A 27,030-nucleotide genomic window follows, 5' to 3' on the forward strand; every position below is an offset into this window, starting at 1 on the left:
ATTGCGCTTGCGCAGAGCGCAGGGCGACGTGGCTGGCCGGAAGTTGGCTGTGCGGAACCGCAGCCGGATCGCCGCCGTTCCCTGCCCGGGTCTACCGGAGGGCTGTTGCGTTGCGCCCCGCCAGCACTACCATGCTGAAGAAATTCGACAAGAAAGACGAGGAATCGGGTGAGGGGGCGTAGGCTTAGGGGAGGCTGGACCCTAGCGCAGGCTCTCTGTTCCTCCGCCGGGAGCGCTCGTTTTGGGCCGCTGCCTAGACCTAAAGCCGAGACCCAGTGAGGGACAGGGGTTGTGCCAAGGTCCGCAGCTGGTCAGTGGCAGGCCTCGGAGAGCCCGAGCATGCTCCACTTCCCTCTCTCGTGAGCTCGGACCGCGATTCGCGGGGTGACCTTGGGCGGGTCATGCTCCTCTGGGGGCCCCAGTTTCCTCAGCTGTCAAGGGGAGGGGTCCGGCCAGATGCACCGTTGTGACTTTGTCCGTGATACCTCTTGGGATTCGCCGAGGCTGCGCTGCTGCTGGCCAGATTGCGGCGTAATCCGTGGAGCCAGTGTTCTGCGGCTGAGAACCCTCTTCCATTCATTTATTCAGTAAACGTCTATTGCGCGTTTACGGGATGCGAGGCACCGTACTGCATTCTGAGACTGCAGTAGAACAAATGAGACACTCGGTGCCTGAGCTGGGAATATTACGTCACAGGCGTAGTGGAGAAGATACGCACCAGCCAGATAATCACACATGTAATTAATTACAAATGTGACATTTACTATGAAGATATCCTAGTCACTACGAGATGGGGGTTCTCACACATTGTAGGGCCTCAGTTAATTATAAGTTGCGTAAATGAATGCAAGATAAGTCGCTGTGAGAGGCACTATTACCAGGGCTGCTTGGTGACTAAGAGGTTTGGGGTAAAAGGGGCTCCCTGCAGGAGAGTGGTAAGATCTATATGCAAGGTGTAGAGCTTTGATTGCCATTCTGTAGTAATTTGAACTTGACTAGGTAGACAATAGTATGGGAGGTTTGCAATTTAGCCTTACAACCTGTACTCAGTCTTCTGTGTTCTGTAGGTGGAGGCTCCAACCCGTTCCAGCATCTTGAGAAGAGTGCAGTACTCCAGGAGGCAAGTGTCATTTGCCCTCTTTCATCCTAAGTGCTCATGTCCTACTCAAAATAGTAACACATTCAAAGTGGTGGTTTAAAGAACAGTAAGGGAAGGTCGCTGGGGTGGCTCAGTCGATTAAGCGGCTTCCTTTGGCTCAGGTCATGATCCCAGGGTTGTGGGATGGAGCCCCACATCAGGCTCCCCGCTTGGTGGAGAGCCTGCTTCTCCCTCACCCTCTGCCTGCTGCTCCCCTACTTGTGCTTTCTTTCTAGCTCTCTGTTAAATAAATAAATACAATCTTTAAAACTAAATAAATAATAAAATAAAGAACAGTAAAGGAGAAAACCTGTTCCCGGAAAGACAGGAAAGCTTCATTCCTGGACAGACTTGATGACGTTTGCATTTTTTGTTGTTGTTCTTTGCTTCTAGTTAATAAGTATTTACTACTGAGTATCTGGTAGTAAGTCAGCACATCCCAAACTAATATTTAGGGAATATTTGAGGAGTTGTTAATAGATGAATTAAAGAAAAAACAAAACAAAACTGTTCGCTTATGAAAATAAGCTTTTTCAGGCAAATGTATTTATTTATCCTGAAACTTCTCAGATCTTGAATGTGCTCGAGGGCAGTCAGTGGAAGGCAAATAAACTGGGCTAGAAGGTAATGTTTTTGGTTGCTGTTGCTTCTTAGGCCCGAGTATTTAATGAAACTCCCATCAACCCTCGAAAATGTGCCCACATTCTCACCAAGATCCTTTACCTCATAAACCAGGTAAGAGGATGGAGCTTGGGGGTGGGAAAAATGGTGCTGGGGGTTATTGGGAGGGGTGCTAAATCAGGTAGCTTAGGGTTTTTGACAGCTCCTGTGTGGTTGTCATCAAGCCCTGGGTCTCCTCCGTGTCCAACTCTGGTGCATTGCCCTTGATGGAGCCTCTGCAGGGTCTGGGGATCTGGCCTGGCCTGATCTGGCAGAAAGAGCCTTCTGGCCTCCCTCTCCCAAGCTGACACTTCTTTTTTGCTTAAAACAGGGGGAGCACCTAGGGACCACCGAAGCAACCGAGGCCTTCTTTGCCATGACCAAGCTCTTTCAGTCCAATGATGTAAGTGCCCTCAGTCAGTATTGTCTACCTCTGTGTGGATTGGAGTTTTCCTAACCTTGGTCCTCATGCTGAACCGAGCGTCACAGGGCTTTTCCTATTTCTTAACCAGCCCACACTCCGTCGGATGTGCTATTTGACCATCAAGGAGATGTCTTCCATCGCTGAGGATGTTATTATCGTCACCAGCAGGTGAGTCTTGGGTCTATGGATGGCTCCTCTGATGGATGCCATTGCCACAGAGGCCGTTTTTTCTCATGTGTGTCTGGCAAAGAGTCTTTTGTTTGACATCATGCCAGGTATCCTTTCCTCTTTTGTCTTCCTCATCTTTCAGTTACTGCTGCCCATCCCATGGCAGCCTCTAGAGTATACAGTTTCCCTTTTAATTCTCTGGACTTACCTTGGCACACATCCTTCCTTGCCTTGATTTTCTCTCAGTCAGCTGAGCCAGCCTGGAACTTTCACAAAGACTTTAGTGAGTACCAAGAGAGAACACAAGAAAAATAGACATAGAGAGTGCAGGGGGTATACGGACAGGCTCACTTACCAAGTACTGGTTTCTGCTTCACAATGAATTATTCAGGGGACAGATGCAACTAAAATATAATCCCTGTCCTTAAGAGCTAGGGCTCAATTCTCTCATTCTTGCCACACTTTGATGGTTGGGGGAGATTTCGTAGATTCGTTTAGAAAATATTTACTGAATGTCCACCAGTCCCTATGTGTAGCTCTGGGAATATGGCAGCAAATGAGACCGACATGAACTCTGCAGCCCCAGAATTGACAGAGAAATAGCCAGGCAGACAGGCATTAAGATATAATAGTTTATCATGGGAACTGTGATCGACTGTGAGAACAGACCCGAAGGATATCCACCTTGAATCTGGATCAGGAAAGGCCTTCTAGACCTGTCTGAGTAAAGTCCTGAAGGATAAGGAAGAACAAGCAGGATGGTGCTAGCTTTGGCAGCACATATACTAAGATTGGAATACAAAGAAGATTAGCATGGCCCCTTCTCAAGGAAGGCGGGCACATTTGTGAAGCGTTCCATAGTTTTCCAAAAGAAAGAAAGTCGCTGCTGAGAATGAATCTCTTCCAAAAATTCTTATTAAAAAGGGAAAGGAGGGAGGGAGGGAGATAAGGGCGCCTGGGTGGTTCAGTCGGTTAGGCACCTGCCTTCAGCTCAGGTCATGAATCCAGTGTCCTGGGAACAAGCCCTGCATTGATCTCCCTGCTACTCAGGGAGCCTGGCTCTTCCTCTCCCTCTGCCCCTCCCCGCCCATGCTGTCTCTCACACTTGAGGTCTCTCTCCCAAGTAAACAAAATCTTGAAGGAAAAAAAAAGAAATCTAGATAGATAGATAGATAACAGGATAGAGGTGGAGGGGGTCAGAAGTGCTCCAGGCTGAGGGAATAGCATACACAAAGGCCTGGAGAGGAGAGAGTATGGCCTTTTGGGGGACTTCTCTGTCAAGGAGTTTATACTTGATGGTAATGGGCAATAGGAAGATTTGGGAATGTTATAATCCAAGCCAGAGAGTGACCTGGTCAGTTTCAAGTTTTGTTTTGTTTTTAAGGATTTTATTTATTTATTTGACAGACAGAGATCACAAGTAGGCAGAGAGACAGGCAGAGAGAGAGGGGAGAAAGCAGGCTCCCCACAGAGCAGAGATCCTGACGCGGGGCTCCATCCCAGGACTCTGGGATCATGACCAGGGCCAAAGGCAGAGGCTTTAACCCACTGAGCGACCCAGACGCCCCTGTTTTGTTTTATTTTTAAGAGACTTTATTTATTTAAGAGAGAGAGCATGAGAGGGGAAAGGTCAGAGGGAGAAGCAGATTCCCCACTAAGCAGGGAGCCCGATGTGGGACTCAATCCTGGGACTCCAGGGTCATGACTTGAGCCAAAGGCAGTTGCTTAACCAACTGAGCTACCCAGGTGCCCCATCAGTTTTGAGTTTTATAAAAATCTCTCTTGTTGCCGTGTGGCTTTTGACCAGGAAGGTCTAAGAATACAGTGAGAGTGCTAGTTAGGAGACTCGTATAGTAGTTCAGGCAAACGTGGTGACCAGAGCTGGGGACGAATGGGTGGGGCATGTGCTTAGGAAGGGCCCGCCAATCTTCTGTGTGTAGACGATGCCTTCCCCTCCCACAGCCTGACAAAGGACATGACTGGGAAAGAAGACAACTACCGGGGCCCGGCTGTGCGTGCCCTCTGCCAGATTACTGATGTGAGTCCCCTGTCCCCACCAAGCAGCCATTCTCCTTCCCTGCTTCTTGGCAAGGCTCAGTCATGATCTTCCTTCTCATGCATTAGGTTGTCCTGCATCTCACTGAGCCAGGCTATGTGGGGGTGCGGGCGGGGCACAAGAACACCAGAAACAGGTGTGCCTCCTCCTTGCCCTCACTCTTCCCACCCATCACCTGTGCTTCTGATGGTCAGCGAGGATTGATTGGGTCCCCTCCCCCCCTCACTCGTTGTCCCCACAGAGCACCATGCTGCAGGCTATTGAGCGCTACATGAAACAGGCCATTGTGGACAAGGTGCCCAGTGTCTCCAGCTCTGCCCTGGTGTCTTCTCTGGTGTGTAGCTGGGGACCCTGCCGGGGCTGGGCGGCAGATTGGGAAACAAAGGAAATACCAGAGTTTCTTTTCAGTAGGAAAAATAGTGTTTCTGTATCCCCAGATCTGAGAGTCCCACCAACTCTCTTAGTGAGGCATACTAGGGACCTCTTGGGACCTATCCCTTTGGATGACTGAGCGTTGGAATTTGGGTCTTGTGGGAGATCTGCCACTGGGGCAGAGAGTGAGGGTAGGAGCTCTCCTTGTGCACCGTCTCACAGAACCAGCACAATGAGGAGGCTCTGGGCTGTGTCTGAGGGAGGATCCAGAGCTGGACTGAACTGTGAACTGGGGCCAGGAGGTATGACAGCAGAGGGTCCTGCCTGCCTGCTTCTTAAATGTGCTTTGTTCCCATAGCACCTGCTGAAGTGCAGCTTTGATGTGGTCAAGCGCTGGGTGAATGAGGCCCAGGAGGCGGCATCCAGCGACAACATCATGGTCCAGGTGAGGTGTGAGCAGAGCAATGATATTTACAGTTCTTAGGCAGATGGTGTGGCACTAGCTGGTCAGAATGGACACTCACCATGGAGATCCTGGTGGTCCCTAGCAGGAACGGGCTTTAATCTTTTGTCATTGGACTGGGGGGAGATTTGGGAGTTTGGAGAGAGAATCCAGGGCACCACTTGGGAAGATGGAAGTTAGAGGCTGCTTACCCGCTGGGACTGAAATATTCAAGTATTTGATAACCAGCTGAGTGGTATTTTGGGGTATGGGAGGAAGCAGACTCAGCCCAGGCAGGCAGACAGCCTTTGCCAAGCTGGCTTTGTTAGTGATGCATGTAAATACCTTGGTGGGGCTTTCAACTACTTAACTCTTTTTCAGTGACTTTGGGCCAGGAATTCCTTTTACCTCTGTGAGTCTCAGCTTCCTTGTCTGTAAAATGGGAATGAAAGTTACTGCCTCACAAAGCTGTGAAGATAATATGAGATAGCATCTAGAACTCTGACCTGTGGGGTTAGGCATTTGCCTTCTGCTTGGGTCACGATCCCAGGGCCTGGGATCAAGCCTCGCATCAGGCTGTCTGCTCAGGAGGGAGTCAGCTTCTCCCTCTGCCCTTGCCCCTGTTGTGCTCCCTCTCCTCTCTCTCTCAAATAAGTAAAATCTTAAAAAACAAACCCCCATCTGCTGAATGCATACCTGTAGGTGCTCCCCATGTATTTATCTCTTCTTTCTCCTCATCCCTTGTGCTGCCTCTCCTCTTCAGAGCCAGCTGTGGCCCCTCAAAATACTTATCAGGGTCAGAGAAGATTCTCTCATACAAGACACCCACGGTTGCATGACTTAGCCTTTGAACACCACCCTTGTAAAGAAACAAAGGTCAGGGGGATAGGAAATAACTCTATACACCTTACATCCCCAGAAGGGGAAATCCCTTGACTTTGGGCACTGCAGACCTAGCTTTGCCGGTCCAGCCATGAGTCCTGGGGCAAGTCAGTGGGACTACAGATACCTACCTTCAGGAGTGTCGTATGGTTTAATGCCACAAGGCTTCATGGGAGGTGTGCCACATGCCACCCTTACCGCATGTGTCCATGCTTGGGGCCTGGCTCCCGCTTTCTCTTATTGAAAAATACTGCACCCCATTCTTTCATCTCTGGCATCTGTGGTCTCCTCCATATCTGTACTCCTGGTGCCCATTGGGACCCTTGCCAAAATCAGAGGCAGGAGCTAGACTGCAGGTATATCCACGTGGTTTGTTGAGCATTGTGCCAGAGGCTATCTGTACAAAGAACCTGGGGAAATTTGTCACAGCCACACTGAAGTAGCTACTGTGATGCCCACCTTAGAAATGAGAAGGCTGAAGCCCAGAGAAATGAAGTGGCCTGCCCAGGGCCACACAGCCAGTAGACCTGAGCTTCACACACCTGTGCTCTGCTGTGATCCCCTGTCTCTAGTACCATGCTCTGGGGCTCCTGTACCATGTGCGTAAGAACGACCGCCTGGCTGTCAATAAGATGATCAGCAAGTTCACCCGGCACGGCCTCAAGTCTCCCTTTGCCTACTGCATGATGATCCGGGTGGCCAGCAAGCAGCTGGAAGAGGAGGACGGCAGGTAATGGCTCTTGTCTCCCGTGGCTAGGTGATGCCTTGTTCAGTGCTGGGCCATCCCCAACTTCTTGTCACCCCTATTCTTTTGTAGCCGGGACAGCCCACTGTTTGATTTCATTGAGAGCTGTCTGCGCAACAAGCATGAGATGGTGGTATATGAAGCCGCCTCAGCCATCGTCAATTTGCCAGGCTGCAGCGCCAAAGAGCTGGCCCCGGCCGTGTCAGGTTATAGCCCTCCTTCGCCCCACGTGTTAGCACCTGCTGGGAATGAGGCCTTGGGCTGAGGGTTGGGGAAAACAAAACGCCCACTAATAGGCCCTGGCATAGTAAAGATCCTTTTTAAGAAAAGGATCCGGAATCTAGTAAGTATATGTTCAGTGCCAGGCACCGTACCAGGCTCTCTCACATGCATTATGTCTGGGGATAGGGTACTTTTAGTTCCATCTCACTATTCATTAAAGAGCCTGGGGCTCTGTTACTCTGGCTAGCCATGGCAAAGGGGTCTGGTGGAAGAACCTAAGATTGAGAAAACCAGTACATGCTCTCTAGGGGCCAAGCTGTCGCAGACAAAGGAGAAGGCAATTCAGAGGGGTCACTCAGCCTAGAAGCCGGAGCCCAATAGTCTGGTTTGGAGTCCTGGCTTTCTGACAGCTAAGGCACAGGGAGGGTTGTACTGCCTGACATACAACCACATAGGATAGGAACCAGAGCAGTTGGTGAAGCCAGGATTGAGGTAGTTCTGGTTTCTTTACATGCCCAGGAGAGAGAAGTGCAGTTCCACTTTGCAGGGTAAAGGGCCCAGATTTCAGGTGTGGGCAGTCCTGAATTTCAGTCCTGGTTCCTGCCATTTCCTGGCAGCTAGTCTCAAGTGTGTTTAGTAGCTTTGCACCTGTGTGCCTCAGTCTCTGTATCTGTTAAACGGGGATGATAGTAAGAGCTGCTTTGTGGGGTGGTGAGAGATCAGCGAGACAAGGCACGGCAACTCCTTAGCATAATGCCTGGCACAGAGGGGCTAAGGAAGTAGCAGCCATCATCACTCACGACACCCACCGGCTCTCATGGGCACATTAAAGCTTCTGTGCTCTCTCCCTTGGTTGTGGTGAGGGTGCCAGCAGGAAGTGAGCCCAGGGTTTGTGTCTGAACAGTCTCCTAGCCCTTGTGTACCTCTGTACCCTACCTCGGGAGGCCTGGGCTTTCCCAGCTGCTGGGCAGTGAGGGCAGCCTGGCACGTGGCATCTGTCTCCCCACAGTGCTCCAGCTTTTCTGCAGCTCACCTAAAGCCGCTCTCCGCTACGCTGCTGTCCGCACCCTCAATAAGGTAAGGGTTTAGGGGTTGGCAGAATGGGGGTTCTGGCCTTTTGAGAGGGTCAGGGAGGTGGCCTGATCCAGCTGGAGACGTTTCATGGCAAAAGGTGTGTGCTGGTCACAGTTGCTTTCTACCTGATGGTGAGAGGGGCTCACCCGAAGGACTTCTGGCCAGGCCAGAGCCATCCAGAGGAATAACAGAAGTCCCTTCTTGTCTCTGTCCTCCCAAACAGGTGGCCATGAAGCACCCGTCCGCGGTGACAGCCTGCAATCTGGACCTGGAGAACCTGGTGACAGACTCAAACCGCAGCATCGCCACGCTGGCTATCACCACGCTCCTCAAGACTGGCAGCGAGAGCAGCATCGACCGCCTCATGAAGCAGATCTCATCCTTCATGTCAGAGATCTCAGATGAGTTTAAGGTACCTGGGCGTGCCTGGAACACCCGCTGCCCCCAGGGTGAGGAAGATACTGTGGGCCTGCTCCCCACGGCCAGGATTGACCCAGGGGCTGGTGAGGCTGACGCGGCGGAGGGGGTGGCATGTTGCCCTACACAGGGCTCTGCCTTAGGAGACGTGCACAGCCTGCCTCGGGGACTTTGTCCGTATTGTTCCTTTGGGAGGCTGGTTGGCAGGGCACAGAGTGAGGGCTGAGGTAGCAAATGTCAGTGATTTCTCCTTTTCTGGTATGGGCTGATGGCGGTACTATTGATCAGTTTGGGGAAGGAGGGAGGAGGGAAGGTGCTATTGATCAGTTTGGGGAAGGAGGGAGAGTCAGGTCCTAGGTGAGAGGAGCAAGAAGGTCATGGTGGTGATGGCACACATGCTGAACTTGAGGTGCCAGCGGGTGAAGTTCCCTGATGAACATTTGGAAACACTGGCCTTGAGCTCAGACAACAGAGGCTGGGGAGTGAGCGGCATAGAAGAGGTGGGTAAATCCACAGGAGGGGGAAGGACTGCTCAAGCGACTGTGGGCAAAGAGGAGAAGGCCATGGCCAGCGTACCCAGCAAGGAGCCAGAACAGCCGATGGGTGAGATCATAGGGGTGGAGGTAGGAAGAGAAGCAGGACAGGTGGGATGGAGAGAGGGGCCTGCGCACTTAGCGTGAGGTCTGAGGCAAACAGCGTGTAGGGGACCCGGAGTCTGGATTTGGGGCTGTTGGGACTGGTGTGCATGCCACCTAGTTAGATGGGCTCAGGGATCACATGCTCCCTGAGGGTAGAGATGGAGTTCCCCTCTCCTTGCCCTCTAGGTCCAGGGCCTGGCTGGGCCTAAAGAAGGAGTCTGTTGGCACTTAGTGAACTAAGTAACTTGACCTTAGGGGGCTTAGCAACCACGAGGGCTGCTGCTCACACATGTCTGTTTGAATCAGGTGGTGGTGGTCCAGGCCATCAGTGCCCTGTGTCAGAAGTATCCTCGCAAACACGCTGTGCTCATGAACTTCCTGTTCACCATGCTACGGGAAGAGGTAAGAATAGGCATTTGGGGTGTACCGGCTCTCCTCATGCAGGAAGTGACCTGGTGCTAGCTTCATGCTCAATTTGGAGCCAAGGTCCTCTTCTTGGGGGGGTACCAGATCAACTCGTTAACCAGGTGGATTTCCTGATGCCTGCGGCCCTTTCTGCTCCTCTTGAACCACAGTGTAAACATTCACCCATTCCTAGTAATTACAGTAATAACCAGTGACGCATCAGTGGCTTTAAAGAGCAACAGATACCCTGTGGCGATGCTTGTGCCAGACTCAGGGAAACCTGCGTTCTTCACTGGTGTCTAGTACAGAAATTGTCTGGGCAATTCCAGGAGCTCCAGGGTTGGTTTCTTCAGAAACTGATGCTCGTAATGTGATGCTGCATTCTGTTTTTGCTTCTCATGTGAATTAGTGACTCATGTACACTGCCTTCCTTGGGCGTCTCAACAAAACCAGCTTATTCAGAGGACCAGAAGCAAAGGGTTTTAGGCTAGATTTGGTTCCCATGTATCTGGTGCCCCTTTGGCCCAGCCCAGAGGGACCCTTGGACTGAGGCAGGTGAGGAGTCCTTGCCTGGGGTATCTTTGGGGCTCCTGAGATATTAGAGAGGGGGAGAGCGCTAATACTTAGGGAGGGAACCCTCAGCTAATGGGTCCAGCACTTTGGAGACATTACAGAGTGTATACAATCTTGTGATCCTCATAACAGGCCTTGTCAACAGACATCGTTTTCCCCCTTTAAAAATCAGGGATCTGAGGCTCAGGTGAAGTGACCTGCCTAGGGTCACCTGGCCAGACTCCATGGTTTTCTCCCAGACCTCCTTTCCTCCAAGAAAAATTCATGGTTGCAAATATCAGTTAAGTGTAAGACCTTTACTCTTTAGAGTTCCAACAGTCAGACCCTGAGACCTTGTCTTCTAGAAACGGGCCTGTTGCTCATGCTCAGGGGCGTGTCATTCTCTAGTCAGAGCAGCTGCCAGCAAAGGTTGAGGTTGCTCTGAGCTTCTTGCTGCCCCCGTGCTGCTTGGCTGGCTTGTAAAACCGCTACTGAAAATAGCATTTGAAGGTTTATGGTGTGCCTACTCACTGAAGCTCAGTGTTGTACAAATAGCATCTGACTTAGCCCTTCACAATAACCTGGCAAGTAAGTACACTGATGATGATCCTTACTACGGAGATGTCTGAGGTTCGGCAAGGAATGTAACTCACAGCTGTAACACAAACTCATCTGCAAACGGGCCAGATTAGATCCACAGCCAAGTTGTACTGTGATTGTACAAAGTTTTAAACAATGCAAGTTAGGGGCGCCTGGGTGACTCAGTAGGTCAAGCCTCTGCCTTTGGCTCAGGTCCTGGGATCAAGTCCTACGTCAGGCTCTCTGCTCAGCAGAGAGCCTGCTTCCTCCTCTCTCTCTGCCTGCCTCCCTGCGTACTTGTGACCTCTCTCTTTCTCTCTGTCAAATAAATAAATAAAAATCTTTAAAAAAAATATTTCAAGTTAGCAGTCATTATTAAAGAAAAAAAAGATTTTATTTATTTGAGAGAGAGAGAAAGCACAAGGAGGAGAAGGGTCAGATGGAGAAGCAGACTCCCTGCTGAGCAGGGAGCCTGATGTGGAACTCGACCCTGGGACTCCAGGATTATGACCTGAGCCGAAGACAGTCACTTAACCAACTGAGCCACCCGGGTGCCCAGTTAGTGGCCGTTATTTGCAAATCACGAAAAGAACCACCAATGCCAACAGATTTTATAGTTTCTCCTACAAAATTTGGAAGATCTGGCAATGCTGGATTGAGTGATGATTTCCCTCTTTAGGTGTGACAAGCACTGTGCAGTTGCCTCACCCCTCCGAACCACTCCCCTTCCATTGCCAGATTACATGCCTGGTACCTGTGGGCACCTCAGTCGCCACCTCTTTCATTAGAGTCTGTAAGTTGCAGAGCACAGATTTGGTTCTGGGGTCTTCTGGCTCTCTGCTGACCCATTCTGTTTGGGTTTTTTTGGTTTTTGTTTCTTGTTTTTCAATTGTGGTAAAATACACATGACATAAAATTTATCATCCTAGACCTTTTAAGTTTCTAGTTCAATATAGTTAAATATATTCACATTGTCGTAGAGCTAATACCCAGAACTTTTCATCTTGTAAAACTGAAATTCTGTGCCTATTAAACAATTACTTTCTATTTCCCTCTGCCTGTTGTCTGTCTCCAGAAACCACCTTTCTTTTTGTCTCTCTAAGTTTGATACCCTAGATATTTCATGGAAGTGGAATCATGCAGTATTTGTTTTTTTGTGACTGGCTTACTTCACTTGGTATAAATGTTGCTGAGTTTCATCCATGTTATAGGACTTAAGAGAATTTCCTTCCCTTTATGGCTGAATAGTCCATGTTATGGATAGACCCCATTTTGTTCATCCATTCATCCATTGATGGACACTGGTTGCTTCCACCTTTTGCCGATTATGAATAATGGGGTTATGAATGTGGGTGTAAAACTCTTTTCAAGACCCTGCTTTCTATTTGAATATATACCCAGAAGCAGAAGTGCCAGATCATATGGTAATTCTGTTTTCTAAAATTTTCTGAGGAATCCCTGTACTATTTTCCATAGCATTTGTACCACCCAGTCTGCCTTTTACTTCAAAGTTGGGAAGAAAAGTGAAATCCAAAATGTGTCTATTAAACTATCTACTATTAGATCTGGAAGGACCCCAGTGAGCATTCAGTCCACACCTTGTGTTTTACACAAAAAGTAAGATAGAGGCCCCGAGAGCCAGGTCCCTTGCCTCCAGGGTCTGTGTTTGGACTGCTGTCCCCGGTCCCAGTTAGGTGCTGGGCCTTACAGCTCATTTCTGGAAAGAGCAGACTCCTTGCTCAGCTTAGCCCTTCTTGCTGCAGGGTGGCTTTGAGTACAAGCGGGCCATCGTGGACTGCATCATCAGCATCATTGAGGAGAACACGGAGAGCAAGGAGACTGGGCTGTCACACCTGTGCGAATTCATTGAGGACTGCGAGTTCACCGTGCTGGCCACCCGCATCCTGCATCTTCTAGGCCAGGAGGGGCCCAAGACCAACAACCCCTCCAAGTACATCCGCTTCATTTATAATCGCGTGGTCTTGGAGCATGAGGAGGTCCGGGCAGGTGGGTATGAGTTAGGGCTGAACAGGGGCTCTTAGCTGCTGCTTGAGCAGGTAGCCTGCCAAAGGGAGCTGAGCCCCAGCCCACGGGCAGTCTGTGTTCTTGCCTCACAAGCTCGGTGAGTTCTAACATTGTGGGAAGGACCATAGATGCTTGGGTATCACTCAGTTGAGTGACTCTTTAGCTCTCTGATTTTTGTTACTGACTTAAGGTTTTTAACTTTCTTTTCTTTCTTGCTTGTTTTTTGGGTTTTGTTTTGTTTTGTTAGCTTTTTTTTTTTTAAGTAGCTTTATTGAGAGAGATATCATTCACATATTGGAAAATTCACTCTTTTTTTTTTCTTTTTCTTTAAGAAAGGGAGCATGGGATGCCTGGGTGGTTTAGTTGGTTAAGTATCTGCCTTTGGCTCGGGTCGTGATTCCAGAGTCTTGGGTTCGAGTCCCACATCAGTCTCCTTGCTCAGCAGGGTGCCTCCTTCTTCCTCTGTCTGCCCTTCTCCTGCTTGTGCTCTCTTGCTCTCTCTGACAAATAAATAAAATCTTATTGAAAAATTTAAAAAGGTTGGGGGAGCAGAGGGAGAAAGAGAGACTTAAGCAGGCTCCATACCCAGTGCAGAGCCTGATGCAGGGCTCCATTGCACAACCCTGAGATCATGATCTGAGTCAAAATTAAGAGATGGATGCTTAACCAACTAAACCACCCAGGCGCCCCAAAATTTACATTCTGAGTGTGAATTGAGTGTACAATTCAATGTGTAACCATCATATTCTTAATTTTATTTTAAATTTTCTTTCCTTTTTTTCTTATGCCCCCACTGGGCAGATTTTTCTTTCTTTCTTTCTTTCTTTTTAAAGATTTTATTTATTTATTTAACAGAGAGAGATCACAAGTAAACAGAGAAGCAGGCAGAGAGAGAGAGGGAAGCAGGCTCCCCGCTGAGCAGAGAGCCCGATGCAGGACTCGATTCCAGGACCCTGAGATCATGACCTGAGCCAAAGGCAGCGGCTTAACCCACTGAGCCACCCAGGCACCCTGGGCAGATTTTTCTTATTTCAGCAATTAATATTCATAAATAATAGTTCATTTTTTCATTTATATTAATCCAGAGGCTCATAACTATGAGTTGAGGCCATTTGGATATACAAGCTGAGCAGCCTGTATGTGGCTAGCTTCTGTGGTCTCATCATAGTCAATGCTGAAATTTCTTCTGGAACCTAAAGAAGGGGCTGCCTTCTCCCTGAAGCGGATGAGGTAGTTGAGGCCCAATGGAGGTACACACAGAGCCACTCATTGCATTCTTGGCAGGTTTGGGCCTATACACTAGAGACTGCTTGGCTCTGGGGCTCTTCTGCTCAAAAACCCATTCTAAGCACTGAAAGTGTCCAAGCTATGAGCTGTCAGATACATTGGGTAAATTGTATTTGCTTCATAAATACAGGTGCTGTGAGTGCTCTGGCCAAGTTTGGAGCCCAGAATGAAGAGATGTTACCCAGTATCTTGGTGTTGCTGAAGAGGTGAGTCTGAGCCAGAGTTCCCTGAGGGATGACCGTGTTCCCCAGGGGAGAGAAGTTATACAACTTTGGATTGTAGGGGAAAAAAATAGAAAGCACAGAAAAGCGTGAAAAAACAGTATTGAAAAAATTCTGGGACCACTGTTGAGTTTTTCTTTCTTTCTTTCTTTCTTTTCTTTTTTTTTTTTTTTTAAGATTTTTTTAGTTTATTTATTTATTTGACCGAGAGAGAGATCACAAGTAGGCAGAGAGGCAAGCAGAGAGAGGTGGGGAAGCAGGCTCACTGCTGAGCAGAGAGCCCGATGTGGGGCTCAATCCCAGGACCCTGAGATCATGACCTAAGCTGAAAGCAGAGGCTTAACCCACTGAACCACTCAGGCACCCCTCTTTTTTTTTTTTAAGTTATTTTCTTTCTTTAAAATAGCTTTACTGACATATTTTGTAAGCCATAAAGTTCACCAATTTAAGATGTATAATGTGATGGTGTTTGTATATTCCCAGAGCTGTGTAGCCATCACCATAATCTAAGTTTAAGACTTCTTTTTTTTTAAGGCAACCCTCTCAGGTCCCCTCCTTCTTCAGGAGCTTTGTATTCTCACTCAATAAACTTAACTTTCACTCAGTAAACTTTGCTGCCCACCAAAAAAAAAGAAAAAAAATATATATATATATATATTTTAAGATCTTATTTATTTGACAGAGAAAGAGAGAGAGCGAGGGAGAGAACACAAGTGGGGAGGAGAGGGAGAAGCAGGCCCCCCTGCCCAGCAGGGAGCTCCAGGCAGGGTTCGATCCCAGGACCCCAGGAAGAGAGGGAGAAGCAGGCCCCCCTGCCCAGCAGGGAGCTCTAGGCAGGGTTCGATCCCAGGACCCCAAGATCATGACCTGAGCCAAAGGCAGCCACTTAATCACTGAGCCAGCCAGGTGCCCCAGTTTAAAACGTTGTTATCTTCCCTAATAGAAACCCTATGTCCGTGGTGCTTACAGAGCAGAGAAAATGTCTGTTGGGCTAGGGCAGTTTTCTCACTGTGGGTATGTGTTCCAGCACTAAGACTCCTTGGTTCCTGTGGGGTTTTTTTGCAATGTATGAGGTCTGATGTTTTCAGCTGTGCGTCCTTGGCTCTTTTGCTGGTTAGCTGGTGAGGGTGGAGATAGAAAGAGAAACTCTATATCCATTACTAGTCACTTTGCCCTCACTCCTTCCCCAGCATTTCCCCACCTAGCCCTAGACAACCACTAATCTACTTTCTATCTTTACAGATTTGCCCTTTCTGGTTATTTCATAGGAATGCATTCATAATCTACGGCTTTTCGTGTGTTCGGCTTTTTCATGATGTTCCTTTCAGGGTTCATCATGCTATAACATGTCCCAGTACTTCATTCCTTTTTATGGCCAAAGAATTCATTGTACGGGTAGACCACATTTTAGTTATTCACCAATTGACAGACATTGGAATGTTTCCACTTTCTGGCTCTTGCAAATAATGCTGTTGTGAACATTCATGCCCAAGTTTTTGTGTGACCTGTGTCATCTCTTCTCATGAAGATACACCCAGGAAGAGAATTGTTGGGTCATATTAAATTCTTTTTTTTTGACATGTCACTGGATATAGAAGATTGCCTCCCTCAGTAGGTGGACTTTAGGGAGAGGACCCAGGGAATATGAATATGGCCACCCCTTACGTAGTTAGTTAGAATGTCATGGGCTTTTCTGCGCGTTTGATGCCCGGATCTCACATCTGGGGACTGAGCTTTAAGAAATTTGGTTTCTCTGACTAATTTGAGGAAGGCTGAGGAAGCCTTGCAGCATCCCTCCCGCCACCCTTGGGGGCCCCAGTCAGGAGTTCTGTGTGTTCTGGCTGCAGGTGTGTGATGGACGATGACAATGAAGTAAGGGACCGAGCCACCTTCTATCTCAATGTCCTGGAGCAGAAGCAGAAGGCCCTCAATGCGGGCTATATCCTAAATGGTGAGTCTCACTAGATGTCTTTGACTTGGCCCCGTCCCAGGGCTGTGGCCCTTCTCGCCACTCTGGAGCAGGCGCACACTCCCTGAAGAACGAAGTTTGAGGCAAGACACTTGTAGCTAGACTCTCATGGCAACTTCATGGCATCACCATAACCTCAGAAGATCTAGAATCTTGTGGTTCACACCATTGTGGGTGGAAACGGCTCAGTGAATTGAAACACTAGTCATTAATAAAAAACCTCTCTTTGCAGAATACTCTGTTCTCCGTAAGTCTCTCTTTTACATACATTTATCCCCATACCAGCTGTGAGAAGGAGCATATAGATGAAAAAGTGGAGGCCCAGAGGGTTAAGTGGTTTTCTCAGTAGTCTAGGATCACACGACCTAGATCCCAGGGCCTCAGTCTTTTGTGGGGGATTCTGGGTGCTCGTTCTCTCTTGTGTTCAGACAGTCTCTCTCTCGTACTGGCTTCTAGGTCTGACTGTTTCCATCCCTGGTCTGGAGAGAGCCCTGCAGCAGTACACTCTAGAACCATCAGAAAAACCTTTTGACCTCAAGTCTGTGCCCCTAGCGACCACACCAATGGCAGAACAGAGAACAGGTACGTAATACCTGTGCTTTTGGAGGCCTTCGGGTCCAGGCCTCTGTTGGAGGGTCTACATGGGCCATGAAGCCACTAAACCTAGGCAGGATAGGGGGGATTGTACCAAGAGGATGGGAAAATCCTTTCTCCGTCTGGCTCCAGGAAACGGAGACACAGGCCCATGAACACTCACTCTCTTTCTCACATGTTGTGTACTCTCACACACTCAGCAGGGTTGGAAGTTATAATCCCTAAGCAACAGCTCTGTGGTCAACACCGCACTGTCCCATTACTGGAGTTGTTGGTCACCACGTATGTTTGCTTCTGCAGAAAGTACCCCCATCACAGCCACCAAGCAGCCCGAGAAAGTGGCAGCCACCCGGCAAGAGATCTTCCAGGGTGAGTAGCAGTGCTTGGTGGGGCTCTCGAGACCTGGGCTTGTTCTCCTCAGCTTTAGGGTAGTTGCTCTCCTCAGGGGTATTAGAAGAGACTCAGTCAACAACAGTTCTTACTTTTTTTTTTGTAAAGATTTTATTTATTCATTTGAGAGAGAGTGAGCATGAGCAGCGGGGAGGAGCAGAAGGAGAGAGAGAAGCAGACTCCCTGCTGAGCGGGGAGCCCGATGTGGGGCTTGATCCCAGGACGCTGAGCTGAGGGCGGACGCTTAACTGACTGAGCCACCCAGGCGCCCCTCAGCAGCAGTTCTTACTCCAGTGCTGGGCCCTGAGAGTACTTTAGACAGCACATTTGACCCTCAGGTGGAAGTTAGCGGGTCCATTTGGTATTGGAGGAACTGGAAGTTCAGAGAGAGAAAGTGAAATAGCTGAGGTTGCACAGCAAGAAAGTAAAGGGGTTGGAATTAAGATTCACATCAGCCTGACTCAGAGCTGCCGCTCAGCCTTGGTTCTGAGGGCTCAGGCCCCTAGAGCCAGCTTCAGGCTACTGAGTGTCAGATTCAGTATAGCTGGGATCCAGAGGCCCTAGTGCTTTTTCTTGGTTTCCAGAGGCATTCAGTCCACATTGTCTGGGAATGTTTTGTTTAGGTATTTATCTATCCCTGTGGTCTTGTATCTTTTTAAGGGCAGAGGCTGTGTGTCTAACTACCAGACCATATAATCTACTAAATTCTACATATAATCTACTAAATTCCCACCTTCCAGGACTAATACATGCCCCTCTTCCTTCTTGAAGTGTCTCCTATGCTCATCACTTCTACTCCAGCTCTTCTGGTTTCTCTTAACTAGTTCTGTCTGATTCTTCACAGGTTCTGTCCTTTATATGCTCTATCATAGCTTTTGGCACGGTGCCTTTCTTCCTCATAGAAAGTTCCCAATTGTTGAATTAAATTAAATCCTCCCCCCATTCCATTCCATTCAAGAATCTTGTCTTCTCTTATCTTTCAGATTCAGCAAAACTAGGATCCAGAGCTAACTGGGATCACTCTTAACACAAAATTTTTCTTTCTGTATTACTTTTCCCCTTACTATTACCACAGATCGCCACAAACTTAGTACATTAGCACAACATGTATATATTATCTTACAGTTATGAGGGCTGAAGTCCAAAATGGGTTCCACTGTGTTGGCAGTGCTGAGCTCCCTCTGGAGGCTCTGGAAAAGAATGGTGTCTTTGCTTTTTCTAGTTTCTAGAAAAAGAAACTAGCCTCCTCCATTCCTCTCCTGGTGACCCCTTCCTCCACCTTCACAGCCAGTGTGGCCTCTTCAAATCTGACTCTGAGCCTTCTGCCTCCTTCTCTTGTCATTACATTGGGTCCACCAGATAATCCAGGATAATCTCCCCATCTCAAGATCCAACTTAATCTTATCTCCAAAGTCGCTTTTACCATGTGATAGAATGTACTTGCAGGTTCTGGGAGTTAGCTTATGCACATCTTGGGGCCACCATTCTGCCACATCTTCGAAGGAAGGCTCCTAAGTCTCTTAGAGGGTATCAATTTCACCTTTTTTTTTTTTTTAAGTCTCGGGTTTTTTGTTTTTGTTTTTTAAGATTATTTATTTATTTATTTATTTATTTGACAGACCGAGATCACAAGTAGGCAGAGAGGCAGGCAGAGAGAGAGGAGGAAGCAGGCTCCCTGCTGAGCAGAGAGCCCGATGCGGGGCTCGATCCCACACCCTGGGATCATGACCTGAGCCGAAGGCAGAGGCTTTAACCCACTGAGCCACCCAGGCGCCCTCAATTTCACCTTTAAACAATATTTCAGAGTCTAGCATTTATTGATCACCTGTTCAGTTCTAGGAACTTTGATTGCGTCATTTATCTTCACAACAATCCTGTGAACGAGATTATTATACCTATTTTATTGGTGAAGAGTTAGAAACTCAGAGGTATTAACTGATAGCTTCTAGCAGAATCCCCCAGGATAGTTTAGTGTCAGATCTTGAAACTTGGTGTCCAGTGAAATAAAATTCCCTTAGAGAAACACTCTGGTGCCTGATGATCATGATGGCCCAAAAGTGCCTGCTGAAATCAAAGCTGGCTGTTTCTGGGCTTCTTAGTGCCTGGTGTTCATCAGATGCAGTCCTTCGGGTAGCAGAAGACTGAAGAAGTCACAAAGAAAAAGCAAAGTAATAATAATAATGCTTACTTTCTGTCTCTACCCTTGAAACATAAATTGAGTACCTACTAAGTTCAGGGCAAAATATCAGATCCCTGGCCTCAGGGTACAATTCCTGTCCGTACAGAGTTCAATTTAACTGGGAAGACAAGTTAAAAATCTTAGAGCAGTGGGGGCACCTGGGGGGCTCAGTGGGTTAAGGCCTCTGCCTTCACTCAGGTCATGACCCCAGGGTCCTGGGATTGAGCCTCACATCGGGCTCTCCGCTCAGCAGGGAGCCTGCTCCCCCCAACCCTCTGCCTGCCTCTCTGCCTACTTGTGATCTCTGTCTGTCAAATAAATAAATAAAATCTTTAAAAAAAAAAATCTCAGAGCAGTGGTCTTCAAATATCAGTGCCTTCAGAATCATCTGAGAAAATATCTTAGAAATGCAGATTCCTGAGTCCCAAATCCAGAGATTCAGATAGAGCTTATTTAGGACAGGCCAGGAATTTGAGTTTTTTGGACCAGCCCCCACCCCAGCTAATTCTGACAAGGGTGATCCATGATTGTAGTTTGAGAAATGCTGCCCCTGCTGTAGAATGGAGAAGAGGGCAGTAGGCATAGCCATCATAGGCAGACATCGTGTGCAGACTGCTGCCAGAGGCCTCCTTCACCTGGATGGGCCAGGGTGGGGGCCTGTGGGCCAGAGGACCTAGCCCAGTGCTGGAACCTGGCTTTGGGGTATAAGGATAGGCCTTACTAGATGCCCACAGACCACTTGAAGTAAGGTTTTCTGCAAGTCTGAATCTGAAACTTCTCCTTACTGGCCATTTATCTTAACTAACAAGTGTATAGTTTGTTCTTTTGCCTGATTCTGTGGCTAGGACATCATTTGTCTCATCTTGAGAGTTTTCCTTTTAAGAATCTTTGCTGAGGGGGCGCCTGGGTGGCTCAGTGGGTTAAGCCTCTGCCTTCGGCTCAGGTCATGGTCCCAGAGTCCTGGGATCAAGCCCCACATTGGGCTCTCAGCTCAGCAGGGAGCCTGCTTACCCCCTTCTCTCTGACTGCCTCTCTGCCTACTTGTGATCTCTCTCTCTGTCAAATAAATAAAATTAAAAAAAGAATCTTTGCTGAGCTTCTAAAGTTGTAGGAGTCTCCAATAGGATTAGGCCTAGGCCATTGGGGTCTCCCAGTCAGTTTCCTGGGGCTGAGGTCTTTTGTAAGACATAGGGGAAGAGAGTATTCATGGCGGGTGGTACAACTTGAGGAAAGTTAGCAAAAGGAGAAAATGGATTGGTGTATTTGAGAAATAGCGAGTACCCTGTCATTATATATGCATAGCTGTCCATCTCAGTAGGGTGAAAGACCTGGAAAATTGGCCATGAGCATTTATTAGAAACCATCACAGGTTGGTCTGGGAATTGAAAGGCTAAGTGAACTTGTGGCCTATGACTTTCAGAGCAGTTGGCGGCAGTGCCAGAGTTCCACGGGCTGGGGCCCCTCTTCAAGTCGTCTCCTGAGCCTGTGGCCCTCACTGAATCAGAGACTGAGTATGTCATCCGCTGCACCAAACACACCTTCACTGACCACATGGTGTTCCAGGTGAGCAGGGAGGGCTGAGGCCTTGCTGGGACATTAGGCTAGATAGTGGTCCCAAGTATGACGGGTCCTATAAGGTCCCACACGGAGTTGGTCAGGAGCTTAACATGATGATAGGTCCTGTCACCAGCTTTTATGTGTCTTGTAGCCTTGACGCAGGACCTCTCGGTCCTGTGTGTCAGCACAGGGACAGGGAGACTGCAAGGGTACTGGAATAGGAATTGGGGTGAGCCCTCTGGGCTCTTCCTCTCCAGCAACGCTTGGACCTAGAGCTGTGTCTAAGCAACCCCTCTCCTCCCTGCTTCAGTTTGACTGCACAAACACACTCAACGACCAGACTTTGGAGAACATCACAGTGCAGATGGAGCCCACTGAAGCCTATGAGGTGCTCTGTTACGTGCCTGCCCGAAGCCTACCCTACAACCAGCCTGGGACCTGCTACACATTGGTCGCACTGCCCAAGGAGGACCCTACAGCTGGTGAGCACCTCTCCAGAAACCACCCTGGCCTTGTGGGAGCCCTTGGGATCCATATGGGGTGGGCTGGTTGTACACCAGACATTTGTCTTCTATGAGAGCTTCAACTCCTTGATTTCACTCTTTGAAGAAGAAGAAAGGCCAAGTCCTGGGAACTTGTCATGTATCATCCCATTTCACCTTCATAGAAGGTGAATGAGGGGGGATGAGTACTGCTCTCCCTATCCCTAGATGAAAAGACTGAGATTCAGGGTAGATGAGTCACCTAAGTTCATGTGGCTGGTAAGAGGCAAGACCCAGATCTCTCTGGTCCTCAACTAGCAGTGCTTTCATTTCACCATGAGAGTACAAAGGCACAAAGCCTGAAACACCCCAACTCCACTCCTTCCGAGGGACCCACCAGCGTCTTTTTCCAGGCCTCGGACAGTTGACATTTGTGGCACAGGCTTAGCCATCCTGTGGCACCTCTCCTTTTCCTCTTTCTTCCCCCTGAGGGGGCTCCTGAGACCTATGACTTGACTCTTTTTCCCTTCAATGAGGTGGTATCTTCTGTCCAGATTTGTGGGGTTGGATGGCTACTTGTGAGGTTGCTATTACTGATAATATAACAGAGGCCTGGGAAACTGGCCATGGCCACCTGCCCTACGGAGGAGCTGTCCACTGCAGTGACTAGGGACTACCCAGCCTCTCTTCCCTGCAGTGGCCTGCACATTCAGCTGCATGATGAAGTTCACTGTCAAGGACTGTGACCCCACCACTGGGGAGACCGATGATGAAGGCTATGAAGATGAATATGTGGTAAGAAGCTGGTGTCAAGAGATTCATTTTTGTGTCCGAGGCTGTAAAGCAACCCCCTCCAGGAGCTAACAACTAGACTTGAAGCTTTTTCTTGCTATTTTTGGCTTTTTGAAAGAAAGTTTTTTTAAAAACTTAAAAAGAGTACATGCTTTAAAAAAAAGAAAACTTGGAAAATACATACTTGGGTATGAGCAAACAGGAAAACATTACTCATAGTCCTTGGGAGTTATGTGGAGGAGTGGGGAGGAGTTGTATAACTGAGGTCATTCTGGACATTATGTATCTTGCTGTTTCCACTTAAAACTGTAATGTGTTTTCTCCTGTGTTTACAAATATTTCATACATAAAGTTTTTCATGACTTGAAAAATACTCTGATATATAGAAATAACACACTTGACCTTTATTCCCTCTATGTTGGGCATTTGGGCTTCCAAATTTCACGGTAAAAGCTTCATTAAGTATCCCTTTGGGTCCAAATTTTTATCTGCATTTCAGATTATTTCCTTAGATTCCTGGAAGTAAAAAAATTGGGTCAAAGGATAAGCACGATTTTAAGACTGACTCGTGTTATCAAATTGCTTTCTAGAGAAGATGGATTGGTTTGCATCTGTTGAGTTGACCTTTCATGCACTCAGATGACTTCTAATTCCAGTTTTCTGAGCTTGGATGGAGCTGAGTGCAGGATCCCTCTGGGGTTTGACCATGGGGCAGTGGCTCAGTGCCATCTGAGGGCAGACTGTTATACTCAGACTGGGGATGCAGATTGTTCAAACTCCTCATAAGTAGAGGAAAAGTTACCGTGGAACACAACTGATATTCCCCATTGTCACACTGGAGCCGTTGTTGAGGGGACCTCCATCCATGAGCCAGCAGTGACGTTAAGATCAGGAATTGCCCTAGGAGCAAGTGAGCTTTTTGGGACAGCTGGCCCTGAGGCATTGCTTCTGCTGTGGGTGCTGAGTACTACTTAGGCACACCTTAAACGTTCCCAAGAGTAGGGGCTCAGTGAAGGTTAGGTGGGTGAGTAAATGGGGAATGTTAATATGCTGTCAGTCCAAGGTGGGGTGTAATACTTTATGTCATGTTCAGGGAGGACACAGCTGTGATGGAGGTGGGGTCTAGAATATGTCAGGCTCAGAGAACACAGCTGAGGCAGAAGGTGGGATCTACTGAGTCAGGAGTGATAGAGCCATCGGAGGCAGACCTTCTGGATCCTTGAGACACTGACTCTAGGAAGAGTCAGAAGGCTCAGAAGGCTTCAGAAGGGATGTGATCCCTAAGCTGACATCCTCAAGTGAGTACTTGGGTCAGGGCATTTCTATTGAAAGGACACCACTTAGCTGTGAGCACTTGAAGGACAGATATCCAGTTTATCGTGTGTCCCCAGAGCCGAGCACCGTGCTCAGTGCCTAGTCAGCACCTGCCGGATACGTGGCAGAAAGGGATGAGCAGTGAGTTCAAAGCAGAGGTGTGCAGAGCAGGAACTCATTCCCCTGGGTGTGTGTGCCTGACTTCACCTCCATCTTCCCAGCTGGAAGATCTGGAAGTCACTGTCGCTGATCACATCCAGAAGGTCATGAAGTTGAACTTTGAAGCAGCGTGGGATGAGGTAGGGGATGAGTTCGAGAAGGAGGAAACATTCACCTTGTCTACCATCAAGACACTTGAAGGTAAAAATCGTTGGCTACTGTTGAAATGTATCCTCCCCTTTCACTCCTGCTGGCCTTTGCCCCCCAGAGATCCTGGGCCCTATCAAGAGCACATCTGAAGGATGCCATTTTATGAAAAGCCCTTTAGAGGAGTACCTGGCTGGCTCAGTGGAAGAGCGTGCAACTCTTGATCTCAGGGTCAAGAGTTTGAGCCCCATGTTGGGTGTAGAGATTACAAAATAAATAAATAAGCCAAAAAGTCCCCTTAGAGCAGCCTTAGGGGATGGGGGCATGGTACAAAGGGGAAACGAGATGTGGTTTAATGATGCTACAATTTCTTCCTACAGAGGCTGTGGGCAATATCGTGAAATTCCTGGGAATGCACCCTTGTGAGAGGTCAGACAAAGTGCCAGATAACAAGAACACCCATATGTTGCTCCTGGCTGGTAAGCAGTATTTCTAGGTGGGAAGGGCCTGTGTAGCTCACAGCCTGGATGCCACAGCATCCTGGGTTGAGGGCTCCCACTGGGAACACAGGGATTCAAAGTCACATCACTGAAAATTCACAAAGTAAAAAAAAATACAGCAGTGACTTATCCTCCGACCCTTGCTGCCTGTCATCTATTTCCATTCTGACAGGCGATCGGCACTGCTATTATAAACAATATATCGGTATATCCTTCCAGTAATCTTATGGATATGAATGCTAACATGTACACATTTCCCTATTTTAACTCAAATGTTTATGTGCAAATGGTGTATTTGCACTTTGTGCTTCACTTGACAGATCTTTCCTATGCCTGGCTGGCTCAGTCGGTAGAGCGTGCGACTTTGATCTCAGGGTCATGAGTTTGAGCCCCACGTTGGGGGTGGAAATTACATTAAAAATAAATGGAAGAGGGGCGCCTGGGTGGCTCAGTGGGTTAAGCCTCTGCCTTCGGCTCAGTTCATGATCTCAGAGTCCTGGGATCGAGTCCCGCATCGGGCTCTCTGCTCAGCAGGGAGCCTGCTTCCCTCTCTCTCTCTCTGCCTGCCTCTCCATCTACTTGTGATTTCTCTCTGTCAAATAAATACATAAAATCTTTAAAAATAAATAAATAAATAAATAAATAAATGGAAGAATACATAGAGTTTCCTCTTCAATTGTGGTAAAATCTACATAATAAAAAATGTATCCTTTTGAGCTCAGGTACACAGCTCAGTGACAGTAAGTATGTCTGTGTTACTGTGCAGTTATCAACACTGTCCTTCTCCAGGATTTTTTTCTTTATCATCCCAAAGTGAATCCTCCTTTTTTGTAGCTTTCTTGTATTCCATTCTATGGGTGTACCATATTTTATAGAATCAGCCTGTATTGATGAATGTTTAGGTTGTCCCAGGCTTTTGCTCTTACAAAAATGCTACAGTGAATAATCATATACATACACATATATACACATACTTTATTTTGATGTATGCCCTGAGGATATCTATAGGATAAATTAACCAAGGCATTACCAAGTCAAAGTGCATTTCTCATTTTGATAAATTGCTTTGCTCATTTTGATAAAAATTTCCAGTTGCCTTCCATAGGAACTGTATTCCTTTCCTTTCACATTGTGGACAACATAGTATATTTTCAGTGTAATAAAGTAATCAGTAATATACACAGTATATTATCAAATCCTTATCAAATGATCCTTGCCAGTCTGGGTGGAGTTTTTCTTTTACATTTCTTGTGTATTGAATGAAGTTAAGCATCTTCCCATATATGTGTGTCATTTATATTTCTTTTTCGACAAATTATTTCTATAACCTTTCTCTAATTTTCTACCGGGTTGGTTGGTCTTTTCTAATAATAGGATTGGGACTTTAAGAAGTCAACATGGAAATTTTCAAACTTACACAAAAATCAAATAGTACAATGAACCTTCATGAGCTCATCCTCCAGCTTCAACAACTAACAGCATCTATACCACCCCACCACTCACTCTAGTCCCCACCCCAGGTTATTTTAAAGAAAATTCCAGATCCAGCATTTTGTATGTAAATGTCTCTGTATGTTTCTCTAAGAGATAATAGCAGCAATACAGTTGTCACACATAACATTGAACAAAAGGAAATGGGAGATTTTTTTTTTCCTGAGTGTTTATAAACAGGGTTGGGAGGCAGCTCTTCTTCAGTGCCCTGCTCACAGCTGACAGACCCCAAGCGGATGTTTCTGGCCATGCTGAAACAGTCCCCTGGGTCTCGCAGACACCTGCGATGCGGTTTTGTCATGGAGGGGCTGTCCCTACATCTGCGCTCTTAGATTTAGCCAAAGGCATGAGAGCCTCCATGATGCCAGATAGAAGCTTTGTGTGTTCATTAATTCATTTGCACCTGGCAAAGCTTAAAAAAATACAAAAATGGTTAGTATATTATCTCCTCTACTCTGTAGTTGAGGATACTGTGGCTCAGAGAGGTAAAGTGACTTGTACAAGATCTCACTTAGGGATTTCAGCCCAGCTCCCCTGTTTCCAGGTCTATTCCCATTTCACTACACCACAGCTGCCTTGATCAGTTGCTGCAAATGCCACCCTCAGCCTACACTCTGCAGCTTCCTTCTTCCTTACACACCTCTATTTCTGTCTTCCCTTTAGGTGTGTTCCGGGGAGGTCATGACATCTTGGTGCGCTCCCGACTGCTGCTTTTGGACACAGTAACAATGCAGGTGACAGCCAGAAGTTCAGAGGAGCTGCCGGTAGACATCATCTTGGCGTCTGTGGGCTAAGAGGCCAGGCTGCATGAGTCCTACTCCTACCCTTTTCTCCCCAACACTACGCAGAAGTCATGCCTTCATCCTGAATCCAGTGGAAACTCCTTCCCAAGGCTCTGTATCAAAAACAATTAGAAATCACTGGGGAAAATTTTTTTTTTTTTTAATTTAGCCCCTGCCCCAGGACTGCCAAGGGGTAACGTTTTTTTCTTTTTTTAAATAGGGGATGATTTTAGCTTGTCCTAGAACCTGCTGCCGGGCCTGTCAGGGTAGGGACATTACAAATGAATAAAATGCTCACACTTCCTCCTGAGTTTATCCCCAGAAAACCATCTTATCCATATAAATAAATCAGCATGTATTTATTGAA

At 47.6% G+C, this 27,030-nt stretch overlaps 1 protein-coding gene and 1 non-coding gene across 2 annotated transcripts; both read left to right on the top strand.

Annotated features, from left to right (window-relative positions):
• Positions 1-32: 32 nt before the first annotated feature.
• On the top strand, positions 33-27,030 carry COPG1 (COPI coat complex subunit gamma 1). Its single transcript, XM_059390436.1, has 24 exons — positions 33-168; positions 1,068-1,120; positions 1,793-1,873; positions 2,130-2,201; positions 2,311-2,390; positions 4,353-4,428; positions 4,688-4,780; positions 5,177-5,263; positions 6,715-6,872; positions 6,960-7,093; positions 8,119-8,186; positions 8,407-8,595; positions 9,545-9,640; positions 12,538-12,781; positions 14,217-14,292; positions 16,155-16,258; positions 16,733-16,858; positions 17,171-17,239; positions 20,860-21,002; positions 21,307-21,478; positions 22,176-22,273; positions 23,806-23,944; positions 24,271-24,369; positions 26,545-27,030. The coding sequence occupies exons 1-24, from the start codon at positions 132-134 to the stop codon at positions 26,673-26,675; spliced, it is 2,625 nt and encodes an 874-aa protein (XP_059246419.1). The 5' UTR covers positions 33-131; the 3' UTR covers positions 26,676-27,030.
• On the top strand, positions 3,152-3,255 carry LOC132012692 (U6 spliceosomal RNA). The gene has a single exon (XR_009402691.1). It is a non-coding gene; the product is annotated as a U6 spliceosomal RNA (small nuclear RNA).

This window comes from Mustela nigripes, chromosome 2 (genome assembly GCF_022355385.1).
Source record: "Mustela nigripes isolate SB6536 chromosome 2, MUSNIG.SB6536, whole genome shotgun sequence".
In the NCBI taxonomy this organism is placed as follows: Eukaryota; Metazoa; Chordata; class Mammalia; order Carnivora; family Mustelidae; genus Mustela; species Mustela nigripes.

What these genes read in the sequence shown, in the direction of transcription:
- COPG1 (XM_059390436.1), top strand. Translation starts at nt 132, where the DNA reads ATGCTGAAGAAATTCGACAAGAAAGACGAGGAATCGG. An exon ending in ATCTTGGTGTTGCTGAAGAG is followed by an intron (nt 14,293 to 16,154) that starts GTGAGTCTGAGC and finishes TTCTGGCTGCAG; the next exon opens with GTGTGTGATGGACGATGACA. An exon ending in CCATATGTTGCTCCTGGCTG is followed by an intron (nt 24,370 to 26,544) that starts GTAAGCAGTATT and finishes TCTTCCCTTTAG; the next exon opens with GTGTGTTCCGGGGAGGTCAT.